Here is an 18,340-nt window from a genome sequence, read left to right on the forward strand (position 1 = left end):
TTGTCGATGAAAACACTTTATACCTTGTTAATCATGGTTAATAATGAAAATTGAGCTCATTTTTTTATTTTATTTTTATTTGTAATGAGAATTTTTCCAATAGCTTAAATATGTGGAACTAAATTTAAAAACTATTATGTAGACATACTATATAAAATAACAACCTACTTCCACTTTAATCAATCAATTATCAACTACTTATTGTTTTGAAATTTATAGGAAATAATAACATACTTCTGATTGATAGCCTAAAATAGAATAAACGAGAAATGAATTGTCATTCTACCCAAAAAAAACAGATAAATCGCCAACAATTCCATATATATATATATATATATATATATATATATATATATATATATATATATATATATATATATATATATATATATATATATAAGTTCTTATTTTCTACAATTTTTTCCTTTTGTTAACGCAACTTCCAACAATTAAATAATAATATTTAATTAATAATCAAACGTTTTAAAGCCGTGCAACAATTATACATGCATTTTAAGTGATCTTCGTATAACTAGTTCCTAAATAAAATTATGAGATGAGAGAGTCATATCCTACAAAGTAAGGATTCAAATCATTTTCATGTGATGGTGAAATATATGATGTTTGATTGATAGGATTCCTTTATTGACAATTTACACCCTTGAAAAAGTCATAAGTACCCTTTCACCCCAAGTCCCATTTGAGTTCTATCCGGAACCCACCTTGATACTTCTTCACTCCTTCATCCTTGTGCAATAGATTGTGGATTTAAAAAGATAATCGCAATAGACCAAAATGAATATGGTCATTTTGTTCTATGCATAAAATAATCATCAAAATTATACTAGACCTTATTATGAATTCCGTAACTACCTATTCTTTGAATGATCCCTGCAACAAAAATAAATAACTAAAAAATAAAAGGTAAAAGTCATATATTGTGAAATATATAATTGTTTCTTTGGTGAAAACATGAAGGTTTTATGGTCAAAAACAAGTTTGCAATCCGCAATGAGATTGTCACGCCAACGTTGTGTGACATCCCCAAAATCACGGCCAGAAAAGACCGGTTTGTTTATACTTTGTTTAAAAATCAGAGTTACATTTTAAATGAAAGCGTTGCGGAATTTGTCCCAAAACAAAAATATGATAAAGATTTATCAAAAGCATTTCCATAGAAATGTATTTCATTAAAAGACTCGGGATGTCATGTTCGTACAGATCAAAAGTATAAACAGTACAATATAAGCCTTACTACATTATTTCATATCTACAGGCCTATATCCGTAATCCCTCGTCCAAAACATCACACCTATGCTCATGCGCCACTACCTGTAATACATAAAACTGAGTGGGTCAGGCTTGGGAGCCTGGTGAGCACATAGGGTTTTCAACCCATAATAAATAAGTTTATTAATTTCATCGATCAACAATAACCCGATTACCCGTTCCCGCTATCCTCACTTTACGTCCCTAAACACCTATCATAAGGGACCTAGCCTAAGGATCATCATCGGGACGGACACTACTGCTAAGGGGATTCCTCAGCAATAAATGTCCTAAAGGCAACCATGTGGGGGATGGAGTACACCAGTGAACATATCGTTCACAAACACCTACAGGTTGCGAGTCTGCTAGTGTTCCACTGGACTGTCTAGAAGAGTCTGTGGTCGTCATCCATACTCCGCTAGATGACAGAATCAACAACATCAACATCGAGGCCTCTCATCATTTTATCACACATCACCTATTGCATCTACCCATGTTTTACCCCAACATTTTCGTAGATATAAAATACATATACAGTTTAAATCATTGAAAACATGTATAACAACGTTCATCTAGCATAGATAGCAAGTATTCAGATAATATGCACACATAGCACGTAATTTATATAAAATACTTCATATCTATGTGTAAGTTGAAAGTAACTATGCACTCACTTGTTAAGGTGATGATTCCAAAATCGGGCAGCGCTTGCTTCTAACGATTTTATTTTCCTTCGACGAAACCTAGCATTATTATCGCTAAATTTTAGTCTAATATTTACCGTGACCAACTATTAGTCTTAGTATTATTATTATTATATAAGCGTTAAACAATATTTTCCAACCACTATGTACAAACAGGGGCCAGACATAAAACACCGGAGAGCAGGACCATTTTGGCATATAGCACTTCTGAAATCCAACAACCCTATGCGGCCCTTTAAACCAGATTCCCCGTACCGCGAGTAGTTAAAAAAAATATATTATAACGACACTTATATAAGTTATAATAATAGCTCAAATATTTATTATAAGTTCATAATAACAATACTAATTTTAAATATAAGCTATATTAAAATAAGGTAAGCATAACTTACTTACAAGGGGGTTTTAGCTAGGAGTCGGGCTCTGCAGGGGCAGAACTTCGTCGCTGAATCTTTCTAAGAAAGATTCGTGCAGCGCTTCAGCGCTCACCTTACTATACTAAGCTACAGAAAGAGAAGTCGAATCACGAGGGACCGAAATGCTCGGGGGATAAGGAGAGAAAGACTTTTGAATCAAGAGAATGGTGCAAGAAATATGAGAGCCCAAGGCTCTTATTTATACTAATTGAATTTTCAAAAACTACCCTCCATAATTACTTAATGACCTTTTAGTTATATAAACAACTAAACACCCCTCTATAATACTATTATAAATGGATTTAATGATATTTGTACTAAACTAATGTCGAAAGAACTCAACATTAGTCTTATAATGACCGCATCGTCGATACCTTTCTAATGATATATACATATGTATATATATGTGTACGTATACATGATTTATACTTTATTTTAATACGTAAATATGCTATTATAATTTGTAACTCGTTCATACGAACTCCGTTTTTGACGTTCTTTATATCCACGCGTAGGTGAAGACGTACTCTACAACTTTCGTTTAGACTCTGTCGGCTAATTTTGAATTTATTTTTAAAGTTATATTTTTAACAAGCCGGGACAGGATTGGTCTGTTTAAAATCTCATAACTTCTTCATACGAAGTCAGATTTGGGCGTTCTTTTTATCGATGTTCTTAGTTTAACATATTCTACGACTTTCGTTTAGATCACTAAGGCTAAATCTCGCTCTATCGTAAATTCACTATTCACGCTTCCCGGTATCGTGTCGGTTCTGTCGTGAAACTTCGACGGGTCATAACTTCTTCGTTATAACTCGAATTTCGGCGTTCCTTATATGCACGGAAACCTTGAGACATATTCTACAACTTTATGTAGAGATATCGGGATTATCTCACACTTTAATTTTGACGCTCATTTTTATTCTTTATTAATTATACATTTATAATTAAATAATAAACACATATAATTCACATAATACTCAAATATTTCATCTTTATTACTTCAAAAAGAGTTACAAGAGTTGACCTAGACTATTACATTGACAAAAATGCTTAGCCCTGAAACCCGGGCGTTACACGTTGTCAAGACCAGCATCTTACTTATGATCGTTTTACGTTTTGCAAAATCGTAAGCATAAGATGGAATTAGCATCGGAAGATCTTACCAAAATGAACAAGACTCCTAATTTGCTCTAATTAATATCTTGTTTGTTTGGTAGATATAGTAGTTTGATGTTGATTAAGAAATCGAAATCAACTTTAAATTCGTAAACAATAAACATAGGTTCATGACCATCTACGTCTCATGATGCTCTATCTAATTCAAGATGAATGTATGAAGTCGCGATGCTCTAGGAGTCTTCATGTTATTTATAATGCTCGATTTCAAGTTGAATTGATGTATTCCTTTAGGCTCAATGAATATTTCTAGGCCATGCATATGGGATTTCTAAGCAAAATGATGAATTTCCTAGGGTTTAGAAGACTAAAAACTTGAATATAGAATAAAGACTAAAGAGGTGGGATAAGATTGGGGTATGATAAGATTTCAGTGTCAACCCTTCTTCATAATTGATCCTACTATGATCGGGATCAATGAATATTTTTAGGCTCAATGAATATTTCTAGGCCATGCATATGGGATTTCTAAGCAAAATGGCGAATTTCCTAGGGTTTAGAAGACTAAAAATTTGACTATAGAATAAAGAGTAAAGAGGTGGGAGGTAAGATAAGATTTCAATGTCAATCCTTCTTCATGATCAATCCTATTAAAATAGGGATCATTTTTCGCTTATAGAATCTTAATATCTTAAGATCAAGAATGAGACTCTGACAACCATGCATTACACATTCAGTCAATTTTTGTAATTATCCTTGGTAAAAACCTTATGAGTAGAGTTTAGATTACTTAGGAAGTTATTGGGCCAGCCCGTTGTTTTACAAACTGATATTGATAAGAGCAGTAAGTACTAAGTACAGCCCCTCAAGATCTAGTGGGTTGGGCCCATACATCTCATGGGAATATATTCTTGAGTGTATTATAATTTTCCATCATGGTTTCAAAGAAAAAAAAAAAGACCAATATTGATTGTATAATAACTTTCCATCATTATTGAAAAATATTCATGGCGTTAGAAAGCGCATTTACGTGTAACCTGTTCCGTTTTGAAACAGCATTATGATTCATTTGAAATTTATCACGACACGTATAAATATAATTGTTGGTATGGGAAAGAATACAGATGTATATATAGTGGTTGCCTGACTCGAATGGCTAAGCCACATAGGATGAAATCTCACATCCAATGTCGACACACAAACAGACGTAAACGTTTCCTTGCAAATGGGCCCCGTGTCATATGTTTGTTTCTATTTTCATTAGTAGGCAAGAGATAATAGCTTCTTTGTTTCCAATAATAGAATGAGTTATTATCTAAAATTGAACAAGAGTTTTGAAATGGGCACATGACACAGCAGAAGAATACACACAAACACAGATTACACAGTACCTCTTGTAATAATAGATATCAGACACTTGTGGTCATGTCCCTGACAAATATTCCTTCCATTTGTAGATATGGAGTTTAGAAAGTTGGACTGGAATAATACCCTACATATATATATATATATATATATATATATATATATATATATATATATATATATATATATATATATATATATATATATATATATATATGTGCATAATTCAGGGCCAGGCATTACATCAATAGCTGCTCAGAACTAGGAAAACAGTCAGTTATCATCATATCATATCATGACATTTGGTTTTGCTTTTGAATTCTTATACATTAAGCTTTTAATTTTCAAGTGCATGTACATATTATTATAATGACTTTGTTTTAAGACAGCTAATTCATTAGTGTAAGAACTAAGAACTAAGGGGTTGTTTGATATGTTTCTTACTGATCCTGCTAAGAGAGCAGATCAAACCGTTGTTTAATACCACAATTAGAAGTCTCTCCTTTGATCTTATACCAGTCTGGTGGTAAAGAGTTGGGTCTAACTCAATCAGAGCTTGATGCAATCACATCTGACTCGATGATCAACTAAGACGAGTAATTAGAGCTACCTAAATAGTAACGACTCAGGTGCCTTTTTTTTTACTTAATGAACTTAATCTAGAGACCACTTAATCCAAACAGCTATACAGTAGTAGTGTTTCTTTTTCACTTAATACATACAACACATCTTAATATACCATGTGAGGGAGTGGTCGACATACCCCATTTTCACCACTCTACCCCTTTTAATTAAACCCTTCTTTTTTTTTTAAAGTAAAAATTGTATGTGTCTTCTTCCAGATGTCCCAAATAAAAAAAAAAAAAACATCCTCTCATATGCTTCTTCCTGTATCCTCTTCACAGATATGTCATTACAGCACATGTAGCCAAATCTCATTTCAAAACTGAATCCAATTTGTATTATTAGTTTTATTTCTCATATTGGACGTAGGATATTGTTCAATAGTAGCAATATGGTTGTTTAACTATGAATAATCATTCGGTCATCTAAAAAATAAGAAATACCCATAAGTAATTTTTCCTCATTCATGCTTTTGTTTGCGTTCTTGATATTCTTATGATAGTTAAAATGTATTACATTATATTCTCAAACTCAGAGAGGTTTTCAACAAGTAATCTTTTATTCTTTGTTGTTCTTTTACAAAATACTTGATCCACAAAGGATAACCACTCTGCTCTAAGTGGATTCAACCCTGCTTACTCTAATCTACTTAGGTTTGTAGGACAACTGACCATGAAACAAAGACAAATGTTTACAATTTTTGTCCCACTCAGTCACAGTCGTAGTCTTGCAAGTCATGAACAGAAAAGCCTTGAAAACAGGTAGCTGTGGCACCCCTGCACCGTATCAAGCAATGGACTCGTTTGACACGCTTCATCCGCTTCCCGGTTCTTCCACTTCTTCAAAACCTCCTCGGCAACCACCGCGACCTGGTGTTGCAACACGGCGGCACCAAGCGGCCCCACCAGGTTCAGCCTGGTTGCCGCCGATATAACATCTCTCATCGTCACAAACAAATACGCCCTCTGAGCCGTTTCCCCATCCAACCCAATCAACCCACAAACCAACCCAAAAACCGGGGCATGGTGGAACCACACATTCCGACCGCTTAACCCCACGTTTCTCATCATCTTCAGACCCGGAATCTCAGAGAAAACCGAAGCCGATACCCTCATCAATGCTGAACCCTGTGAAACCGATGCCTTTCGGCTCACTTCGTTTGTTAGTGTTGCGTCTAAAATGGCGTCGAGATGTTGCCACGTGTCGACATCTGGCGATATTGTGGCGGAGTAGACAAAAGGAAGGAGGAGACTTGCGGTGTTCTCGAGGACGTGGATTACGTGTGTTTGGAGGTCTTCGGGGTGGGAGACTATGCGCGATTGCATTCCGGCCTCGAGACCAAAGGAATGGGCAAATCCGCCCGTTGGGAGAATGGAATCGAGTAACTGCCATTTGCTCCATTGGAGAAGAGGATCTGATGGGGGGCGAGTGGTCCCATTATTTGCTTCTACTTTATTTTCATTCATTACGATAGATAAATCGAGAGTCTGGATAAATGATGTTGAAAAATAGTGCGTTAAATACAAGATATAGCAATGTACTTTCATTAATTTGTTTATTACAGCATCATACTTTCATTTGTTCCTACTTTGGTGAAAAATCTATAGGAGTATTGCGAAGTGATCCAAATACAAAGCAAATTTTCACCAATGGGTAGATTTTTTTAAGTAAAATATGTTGGTTTGAAATATTATATATATATATATATATATATATATATATATATATATATATATATATATATATATATATATATATATATATATATATAAAGTACAATGCTAGAATTGGGACATTTTTAAACGACAATATCTTAATAAGAGAGTAAAATTAAAAGTACAATGTTGGAATAGACTTTAAATGAAAGTATGTGTTACCATAAACAAATATATGAACCCATAAATACATATTTGATTTAAAAAAAAAAAAAAAAAAAAAAAAAAAAACAATCAAGAAAATTCCATCTAAGCCAAGAGAAACTGATTGATGAACCGAGGTTCAGAGAGATTGGTTGATCTATGCTTAATTCATTGACTAGCTAAAGTTAAAGGGGAATTACCAACATGTTTGGTGTTTTTTCCGTGCCATTTGTTGGTTTTCTCCGCTTCTTGCCCAAATTAGTCAATCATAATTCCAAAATCGGGAAAAAAAAAACCTAATTCCCGGCTACATCAATGTGAATCAATCAGACAAACAAATTACGCCTTCAATCAAACAGGAGTTATTAGATCCATATATCCTTAAAATGTCTAACTTCTAGGTAATCATATTTAAATTCTCAAAACAGCAGTTAAAAAACAAAACAACATACAGAAAGGATGGAGAGAGATAAAGACTTGGAAATTATTTGAACGGAGAAGGATTGGCCTTACCGGAATCCTCTGGCGACTGGCGACTGCAGTGAACGATGGCGGGATGCCGGCGAGAAGGAAAGCCGATTAAAAAGTTCAGGGAGCAGAGGCGGCGTGACGGGTGGAAGAGGACAAGAGTGAATGGAAACTATTAGTGTTTTGTTTGGTTGTGAAATTTTTTTTAGTTTTTTATGAAAACTAGGACCTGTAATCAAAGGCGGATTACGCAATTTAAATAGGGAACGATTAAAGAGCTGTCGCTAATTTCGCTGACATGGAATGAATGCCAATTTTTTATTTAGGTTCCTGGTTTCGGTTGTTTAATTGTATATTATAAGTAACAATAAGAATAAATAACCATTTTAGCCTTCCCATATGAATCTTCCTATATATATTCATATGAGAAGTTTTGCATGTTTAGAATTGACAAAAGAATTAGAAACTTTTACGTGATAAGGTTACAACATTTTTGTAAGAGAACGCTGAGGCTTTGAGGGCATTTTGGTCATCTTCATTCCCAGGACAAGAGTTGCATGGTCTAATATCATATTATTAACTATTTGTGATGTAATTACTACAGTTTACATAAATTGGAAAAAAAAAAAAAAAAAAAAAAAAAAAAAAAAAAACATTATAACTTCATTGCTTAAATAAGGGGTCGTTTGATAGTTGTTAACCGGGTTAGACCTGACTAGGTTAGAAGCTGACTGGATTAGAAGTTCTGACTCAGTCTACATCTGATTGAGTTTATGATGTTTGATTATTTCTCTGACTAACTATGTTGAATGACAAAAAATGACCATATTACCCTTATGACGTCTCTTGTGTTGGTTAAAATAATTATAAAAATACGAAATCTTACATTAAATATAAATTAAACATACATCATTTAAAATTAAACATCTTAAATGTCATTTGATAAAAAGAGAATACAAGGAACCGATGGATCAAAGCAAAGTTATAGATATAAAAAATATATTTGTCAATGAACAAATTATTGAGATTGAAATTTTATCCAACCAGAAATGAATGTATAAACTATAAAATTATAATCAAATTTCAAGATATACAAAAATGGATTTTCTAAATACGTTGTGAATTATAATGAAAATCTCAAATCATAAGACCCTCGAAGTACTTTGTTCCCTAATAACCTGCCTTCACAAAACTGCTGTCATCACCATTTATATCATTGATTCCGAGATCAAAATCTTTGTAGTTCACATAAGTTTGTCTTGAAAACATCACTTCTTTTTAATGGTTCATATAAGTGCTTAAATACTGAATCTTGAAAATAACTTATCTATGAGAAAAGAGGATTGATGATTCTGAAATCCTGCCCATCATTAAGCAACAATTCAAAGAGCACACAGCAACCAAAAAAATCAGATGAAAAATTATAATGGAAATCACAGCAACAAATTGCAATATCACAGCAAAAATTCGAAGTTAATTAATTCAAAGAGCACAACAACAGCAACCAACGAAATCAGAGGAGAATTTCAAATGGAAATCACAGCAAGAAATTTCAGTATCACAGCAAAAACTCGAAGTTAATCGATAATTTGTAGAAATCGAGAGCATAAAACTCTGAAGCGCACCTAGTCAGAAGAAGGTGGTCTCCGGTTCCAAGGTCAGAGGAAAACGATGGATTCCAAGCATAGGGTGGTCACCGGTAGTAAGGGAGCAGGGATCGCTTTCTTTCTTTCTGTAAGGCGTCTTTACGATCAGTAGGGCAAAAGTGGAACTAAATGCATTTTGTCCCAATCATTCTAATCTGAAGTTTGGACCGAATCAATCAAAATAATTTTGATGGACCGACTCCACATTTTGGACTGAGTCCTTGACTCTAAAATTCAAATCAAACATTGCTAAATTATGTTTTTTGGACCCAATTAGAAGCTAAATCAAACGATCCTAAGTATTTTACCATTTTATTAACTACTTGTGATGTAATTAGTTGTCAATGATATATGTTATAAATGACACTTTACATTTATGTTTTAGAAATCATACAGAGAATGGTTTTGCAGAAAAGAGCATGTTCTCTTAAGGAGATGAGTCCAATTCCGCTGAAATCTATTGATGGATCTTAAATGCCCTCAATGATGCACACCACCAACAATAAAGAAATAATGAAATATCTATATATTTCTTATTTGACTTGGCATGTGATCCTAGCAATCATTATGTTAAGCGAATGTATCTTCCTCCATGGATTTTGTTCCTTTGATTTCTGTCTCATCTTTCTTCTTTGTCCTAGCTTCTGCAAATACACATCCAATCCAATGTGAAATTTGTCCACTGACCTTGAACTAATATGGTACACGGTCTTTGTTGATTGAGTCATTGACCTTTGCACCCACATCTCGAAATATTAAGTTCTTGATCAAGAAGGCATCGGAAACGTCAAGCCCAGAAATCAAAATCCTAAATTCTTGATCGAGAAGGCTTTGGAAATGTCAATCTTATAGAGTCAAAAAGGTAGAAAGAGGGCAAAATAAAAATAAAAAATGGAATAGAAATCAAAATCAATTACAAGAGCACAGATGTTTGTTGACGGCTGGAGGCGGCAATATTGTTGGCGACAAAAATGAAATACTAAGTTCTTGATCGAGAATGCATCGGAAACGTCAAACCCATAAATCGAAATTCTAAATTCTTGATCAAGAAGGCTTAGGAAACGTCAAGCCCATAGAGTCAGAAAGGAAGAAACAGAGGAGTGTAAATAATTTGAAAACATATGAAACCGATGACGGTGGGAATATTGGATTAACCAAGAAGCAGGATGGAAACATAGAAGGACGACAATGTGAATATATACAAAGTAGTGTGTTCGAAATCGTTAATTGGTAAAGAATGATGGAAAATATCAATATGTACGAAGTAGTGTGTTCAAAATCTGAAATTGGTAAATGATATTGTTCATAACAACGAAGGGTTTTAATATTATATAATAATTTATAAATGAAAATAAAAATTCTGAAAATGCTTTTAATTTTTTTAAAAAAATAATAATAATAATTAAAAAAAATTATATATTCCAAATTGTATGTAAATTAGAAAAGTCGGTACATTATGGGCGCGTTTGACAAAAAAAAAATTTAGAACTTTTAATTTTTAGTTCTTAACAAAATGTTCGATTAAACAAAAAACTTCATTACTAACTTTTAGTTTTTAGTTTACATAAAACGTTCCAAATGTAAAAGTTATTTCATGTAACGTTTAAGAAAAAAACTATTGAGCTTTTAGAATCAACTTTCATAAATACCTTTAAAAATATATTTATATATTTATCATGTTTATACAATTGTCATTTTATTTAATTTTACACATTTCAGAAGTTTTCAACTACTTTTGTGAAACACTCATACAACAAATAAAAATTTTCAACTACCAACTATCAACTAGTTTCAAATACGCCCTAAAGGGGCGACAAATGTGTGTGTGTGTGTCTATATATCTACTCTAATAAATAAAGATTTATTTTGTCACATGTTAATCTTTCATAAGTTTTGACACTTGTCAGTTTGTGGTATTTTTTAAATAAATAATATCCACATGTCAATTTCTAGGTTCTTTTAATTTTTAAAATTAAAAAACCACATAGTACATATAGTTATATAAGTAAAGTATTAAATGTAATAAATATGATTATAAATTGCAATAAATATGTTTTTTCCTTCCCTATTTTAAAATTTAATTTTAAAAAATACTTAAATTTTGATATTTTTTTAATTATATATGTAATACATGGGTTTCACACCTACTATATATATATATATATATATATATATATATATATATATATATATATATATATATATAGAGAGAGAGAGAGAGAGAGAGAGAGTTAGGTTCATATATAAACACTATATATTGTGTGATTGTATAACCAATTTTTGACCAATCATTTAAAAAAGGTATGATACTAATTAACATATAAATCAATAAATGCATTTTCAGTTATAATCTTATAATTATTGTAACTCATTTCATTTAACTTCACTCCTATAATTTTGGTAACTAATTTAAATCGAATTCTTTAATATATGTATCAAGAAAGTTGGTGACTTAAACTCAGATATAGTGCCGAATCAAATACTCATTCTTTCAGAATTCATATAAATAATACATTAATTTATTGCATATTCTTCAAGATTATGTTGCATACTATAATATATTTTTATTTGTAAAAATAATAATTTTCTATTCTTCAAGAATTTTGAGTTGGTCTATAGTTTTGGTGAATATATATAAAAAGAATATTACATATACTTTAAAAAAATATGTTATAAAATATTAATGAATCGTTCTTAAAGAATGATTTTTTTTCACATATCGCACTAGTTTTATGACAGGAGTTCACAAATATTTATTAGTCAATGCATTCTTAAAGAATGAAATAAGTTTCAAGTAAATTCTTGATTTTTAAAGAATCAAACCGTCCAATTCTTTAATTTTATACTTTCTAAACATTGTATAAAAACATTTTGTTAATAGTTTTTAAAACTAATAGTGAAATCGTCTAATTATTATCGAAAGAAATATGTTATCAAACTAAGTAATTTTTAAAGAATGAAATCTATTTTGTTTTTTGTGATTATCGTGTAAAAAAATATTGCACATTTTTCAATACGTGATTTTCTGTGATTTGGTTTTAAAAATAATAATATGGATTTTGTTAATATATTTGACTTACTTTCCTAAAATATATTTACTTCTCTTTTATCTCATTTAATAAAATGTTATAATTACTCTTTAATAACCTTAGAATTAATTGATTGTAATCTCTATACTAATAAAAGAGTAGCTATTTTGTCATGTGTCACCATATTAGACATTTTAATTAATGTGTAGCCATTTGTCAATCTATTAGTTTTCCATTTTAAATTTATTAGACCTCCTCATTAATGTGACTAGTTTATAACCCGTGGAAACCACAGTTACAAAATTAATTAAATATTCATAGTAAAAAATTCAAAATTATGAATCAATTATTTTATATAAAATTTTAAATACATTATTAATTAAGAGATTTTTTTATTAGTTATGTAAAATTATAATTATTGATTCAAATAAATATGTGAAATTAATTTATCATACATATTAGACTCTTTTTATTTGTGAACTAATGAAAACAATAATATAAAATTTAAAATAAAAAATAAAAAATAAATAGATTGACAAATAACATCACATTAATTAGGAGGTTTAATGAATTTAAAATAGATAATTAATAGAATGACAAGTGGCATCATATTAATTAGGAGTTCTAATATTATAACACTTGGCAAAAAGACTACTCTTTTATTAGTATAGAGATTCTATTTTAAATTTTAATTTTTAAAATTTAAATTATTGTTTTCATTAATTCACAAATAAAAAATATCTAATATATATTAAAAATTAGTTTTATATATTTATTTGAATTAATGATTATAATTTCACATAACTAATAAAATATATCTCTTAAATTAATAATTTATTTAAAATAACTTATTAATAATTTTGAGTTTTTACTATAAATGTTTGATTAATTTTATAACCGTAACCACGGGTTATAAACTAGTTATATAATAATTGCTATCCTACATTAATACAATGCACCCTAAAATCATAGTCATTAATTTTTTTTAATCCAATGATCATAATTTGGTCACACATTCACACAATATTTAGAATTCACATTATACGAGGTTATTATGTCAGCAATAGTATCACTACCCATGATTAATTAAAATTATTGGTGCCTCTAAATTTGGATATAATCAACATGTTTTTTTTTTTTTTTTTACGTATTTGTTTATGAATATTAATTTTGAAAGGTATATACGTGAGATAAAATCTACTAAATGAATCTTAATATATTTCTTTTTTTTAAATACCCTACTATAACCATACCGTGCTCTGATTTTATAATACCTATAATACCTCAGGGGCTAATGAAACTATTTTAGTAAAATTAAACTGTCTCAATTCTCGGGCAATCGCACCAAAAACTCGCGTTCCTTTTGGATTTCCTTCTTGATCAATCACAACTGCGGCATTGTCATCATATCATATTATCATACCGTTGTCACGTTTAAGTTCTTTACAAGTATGGACAATTACAGCTCTGACCACTTCTGATCTTTCTAGAGGCATGTTTGGAACTGTGTCTTTGATCACAGCAACAATAACGTCAACAATATGAGCATATCGGCGATTGCTAGCTCCTATGATTCGAATACACATCAATTCTTGAGCCCCGCTGTTATCTGCTACATTCAAATGGGTCTGAGGTTGAATCATATCATTTTTTATCTGTCTTTTACAATACAAAGGTCGAAGAAAAAAAAAATATTGTTTGTCCAAAAAAAGAAATATATATATATATATATATATATATATATATATATATATATATATATATTATAAAGAAAATCTCACTATTTCTAAAAATAGCTTCAATAAAATAATATTATTTTTTTAAGATGTTCAAGTCTTTAAGCTTAAAGTACAACAAACCATTAATATAATATTATTAAATTTTTAAACATTTTATATTGGGAATACAATTTACGTGTGAATTCTAAACTATAGGGATATTTGACCTAGCTTCCCTTATATATCGCCGTTTAATTTCGTCATTGAGTGAACTAATTCCTAATATATCTACAAAATTTTATGGATTTTGACTGGTTTTTCCCTATATTGGGTCTTTCAGCGGCAGTAAAACTACAAACTACCTCTCCATCTAAACAAAAATCTGCCTGTAGCTTCCAGTCGCAACAACACACGGCCACCACCTCCACCATTTCCTCTGCCATACTACCATAGAGATCTTCTTTCCTGCTAAGTGGTTGTCTCCTCCTTCTCACAAACCACCGCCCTCCAGATGCAATAAATATATTGCGTTGTTACATCTCTAGCCACCTGCATACCATTCCCTTTCTCTCCTTTCACAAAAACCCTTAATCGTTCGAAACCCACATCTCTAGCCACCTGCATCACCATCGTCGCCTCTACTATTATCAGGAGACATCACCATCGGTAGCATCAACCATCATCAAAGACCGCCGCACCAACACCATTATACCACCAACAATCTTCATATCTAAACCACCACACCATCATCACTACCAATGCATCTCTTCCCCTCTCTGTATCTCTTAAAACCCATGAACAGAACCACCATTATTCACCCTCCATCTTCTTTTTTCGTCCCTATATGGTTCCCCCTAAATGTCATCGCCTCCATCAACCACCAATCACACCACCGGCCTCTTTCTCTTTGTGATTTTCGTTCACAAACACAAACACATTTAATTCTTTTCATGAATCTGGATCAGATAAAATTGTTATCTCCATTACACAAGTCAGTCTGCCAAACTAACCCTTCCTTCTACACATCCGAGACTCACACCAAGTCATATATCCTCCTTTCGAAGACTATATGTTTTAACTACTTATAATTATTGATTTCAGGTGTAATGCTGATTTCTTCTAGAAATGGATGTGTTTTATGTTTTATACATAATTTATTTGTCTTTTTTTCTACAGATCCACACTTCTTTATAGGGTAATTGATGGAATGTACTATTTTAATGACTATATAGATAACACTACCATTTTGATGCACTGCTCAATTAATCGTTTTTTGGTTGTCAATGATTGTATAGTTATATATATTAAGTCCCAAGATGGAGAAGTAGTAGTAATTAGGCCTATCTCTTTAATATCACTGTTGTTTCAGTGAGTCTCATCACATAATAGATCTGAATTGAAATCATTAATTATTTGTGTCACTCCAAGATATCAACTGTTTATAAAAGTAATTAATCATTCAATTGATTTTGTGGATGATGATGATTAGGTTGCTGCTATCCCAGTAGAAAAACAGAAAGATGATGAAGATAACAAGAGTCAGAAAATATCTCCCCTAAGTGAATCCCCAAAATAGCAAGTGTGTGCGTGTGTGTGTGTTTAATTACGTGTATGTGTGTATGTTTGGTAATTTGCTATAATACAATTTTGCTGATAGATGTTGGATATATTTTTTGATTCTGTACAAGTTCTATGCTTTAAACTTTGTGGTCCTTGTGGGTTTAATTTTGTCATTTTCATTAGCAAAAAAGGATTTTGAAAATTTGAAGCAAGAGGTTGAAGATGGTGAGTTGCAACCAAAGGTAGTGAGAAGGGCATGCCTCCAAGCAAGCACCTGCAAAAGCTAAAAGTCACCTGACAGACCCCTAATTGATGCTCTTGTCCTAGAGTCCAAATCAATCTGAAATCTCATTATATTTGAATGAAGATTTTCTAGACACCTTTAATTATATTTAAATTTGTAAATTGAAGTATAAAATGGATTTAATATTTTGTTTTTAAACTTGCAGCGGCTAACATAAGGAGGGCAGACATGAAATATGGGCACAAACATTTACTTGTAGACAAAAGTAATTGACATACTTACAATAAGTTTCATCCATCGCCAACCTATGTTCCACTCGCGACATTCCATTATACACAACTGATGATTGTTTGTTTGCATGTTTTTAATTCCAAAGACTAACTGGAACTATCCATATTATCATCAGATTGGAGTGGCTTCTATTGACTTGAGGCTAACTTCATTTCACCTTTCTTTAAAATTATACATTTAATGGAAGCAAGTAAACTAAGGGCATTTTAGTTATTGGTAGTTATGTTGTATTTTTCTTATTTTTACATTATGTGAGCTTTGAAATTTTTATCTTATAGTGTGAAGAAATTTTGGGATTAATCTTTAGAAGTGTTCCTGAAAAGATACATGGTTCAAGCAACAGATTCCTTGGGATATTCTTGTCGCTTGCTATTCAAGAAAGATTAAACACATAGGATATAATGAACCTATGGGGGGTTTATAAGAATCTTAGTTGTTTGCAATTTGCTTAGGATTCTCATTCTCATATGTTTTTTTTAGTGTCCTTTCTCTGTTGAAGTGTGACAAGAGTTAAAGACAAAGTTGATCTCAAGAGTGTTTCTTGTACTTGGAGAGATCTTAATGGGGAGCTTCAAATTCTTTAAAGGGGAAAGCTACTAAAAAATTAATAATGAAAATTGCTCTTGCTACTATGCTGTATCACATTCGGAGAGAAAGAAACTGCAGATTTTTAGGAGAGGAAATAATAATAAGATTAACGTAATTTTAAATATTTTTGAACATATAAGGCTTAAAAAGTTGGGTTTAAGTATGGTTATTTGAGATTTAATAATGACGTGAGAAGTAAATGGGGAATTGCCATTGAAAAAGAAAATATTTGATTTTTGATGGATTGTCCAAATTTATTCTTTTTGATTGTTATTTAGTTGCGTTAAATTACCGGTTAATAAAGTTGGAGAGGAATAGGAATTTGAAGGATTATTTGGATTTTAATCTTTCATTTCTTTGGTTTTTGTGGATCCATAGAACTAATAAAGACGAATGTATGCTGATCAAGTTCATAACATTAAGAACAGGACAGAATGGGCTTTTTTTTGGTTAATATTAAAAATGAAAAGTATACTCAATGGTTTCTCGCTCTGAAGTGGTTTCATTGGAATAAGAAAAGCAAAAAGAGAAGAAATTAGTGGTCTATAAAATATATTAAAGATGGATCGATGTTTTGGTGCAATAATATAAATAAAGGACAATATAGTCTTTTTGTTGTTTATGTTAAAAGAGACATGTTTAATCTTTTTCTTTTCAAGTTTATGGGTTGGCTTTGCTGAAAAACCAAAGACAAAAGGCATACAAGTGAGGGGGTAAGTAAAGGGTATTTTGGTCCTTATCAGGAATTAATCAGGAAACTGTCATTTTCATGATTACATTTGGATTAAAATTACTTGTTTTTTTCGTTTAACTCATAACCATCAAAAAGGCTTCTTGTTGTGTCTCATGCTATGTAATGTGATCAAAACGAATATTATTTTTGAAGCTTCTAAATGGAATTGTATTAGTTGCATCAACTATTTAATTGCTATCTTCTCGAGTATAAGAAAAATATATTGGATTTGGATGTTATAATATAAGGTCACATGCTACAGTGAGTGCCCATTTTGGAGTAGGTGTCTACTTTTTTGAAATTACGGTATGTATTTGATTTATTACCATATATTTCTCGAAATTGGTTATAAAAATAAAGAACTTTGACGTAACATTAGAATGAATTTTAATTTAAATCTAACTTATGAATGTATTTTTTTTAAATCCTGACAGCCTTTCAAAATGAAACTATTAACTGAAAAGAAACTATATACCGTCTGTCAACAGAAAACTAATCGTAACTCTATAACTATTTGCTAAAACAGAAGTACTTGTCGCCACCATATTGCCCCTAATGGAAATAATTGCCGAAAGAAAATATTTGTCGCCGCCGCTTTGCGCGGACAAACGACTAGTAACTTAATAAGCATTTAGCATGTTTTGCTGAATTTTAAGAGGTCATTTTATGCATTAAAAATACTAAAACTCGATGGGCTCTTGGCCCGA

General features: G+C 31.3%; 1 protein-coding gene and 1 long non-coding RNA gene across 5 annotated transcripts; both read right to left on the minus strand.

Moving 5' to 3' along the window:
* Window positions 1–504: 504 nt before the first annotated feature.
* Window positions 505–2,539, minus strand: LOC128128544 (uncharacterized). The gene is made up of 3 exons (XR_008226531.1): window positions 2,370–2,539; window positions 1,944–2,012; window positions 505–1,332 (listed from the first exon to the last, which is right to left on the minus strand). It is a non-coding gene; the product is annotated as an uncharacterized LOC128128544 (long non-coding RNA).
* Window positions 2,540–6,037: 3,498 nt separating this feature from the next.
* On the minus strand, window positions 6,038–8,068 carry LOC111881269 (urease accessory protein F). Of its 4 annotated transcripts, none has more exons than XM_023877687.3 (3): window positions 7,870–8,068; window positions 7,561–7,663; window positions 6,038–6,984 (listed from the first exon to the last, which is right to left on the minus strand). In XM_023877687.3, the coding sequence occupies exon 3, from the start codon at window positions 6,961–6,963 to the stop codon at window positions 6,232–6,234; it is 732 nt and encodes a 243-aa protein (XP_023733455.1). In that variant the 5' UTR covers window positions 6,964–6,984; window positions 7,561–7,663; window positions 7,870–8,068; the 3' UTR covers window positions 6,038–6,231. The 4 variants fall into 4 exon arrangements, with proteins under 4 accessions (XP_023733455.1, XP_023733453.1, XP_023733454.1 ...); XM_023877685.3 differs by having other exon boundaries at window positions 7,557–7,663; window positions 7,870–8,066; XM_023877686.3 differs by having other exon boundaries at window positions 7,557–7,701; window positions 7,870–8,066.
* Window positions 8,069–18,340: the final 10,272 nt, after the last annotated feature.

The sequence above is a fragment of the Lactuca sativa genome, chromosome 9 (genome assembly GCF_002870075.4).
Source record: "Lactuca sativa cultivar Salinas chromosome 9, Lsat_Salinas_v11, whole genome shotgun sequence".
NCBI lineage: Eukaryota > Viridiplantae > Streptophyta > Magnoliopsida > Asterales > Asteraceae > Lactuca > Lactuca sativa.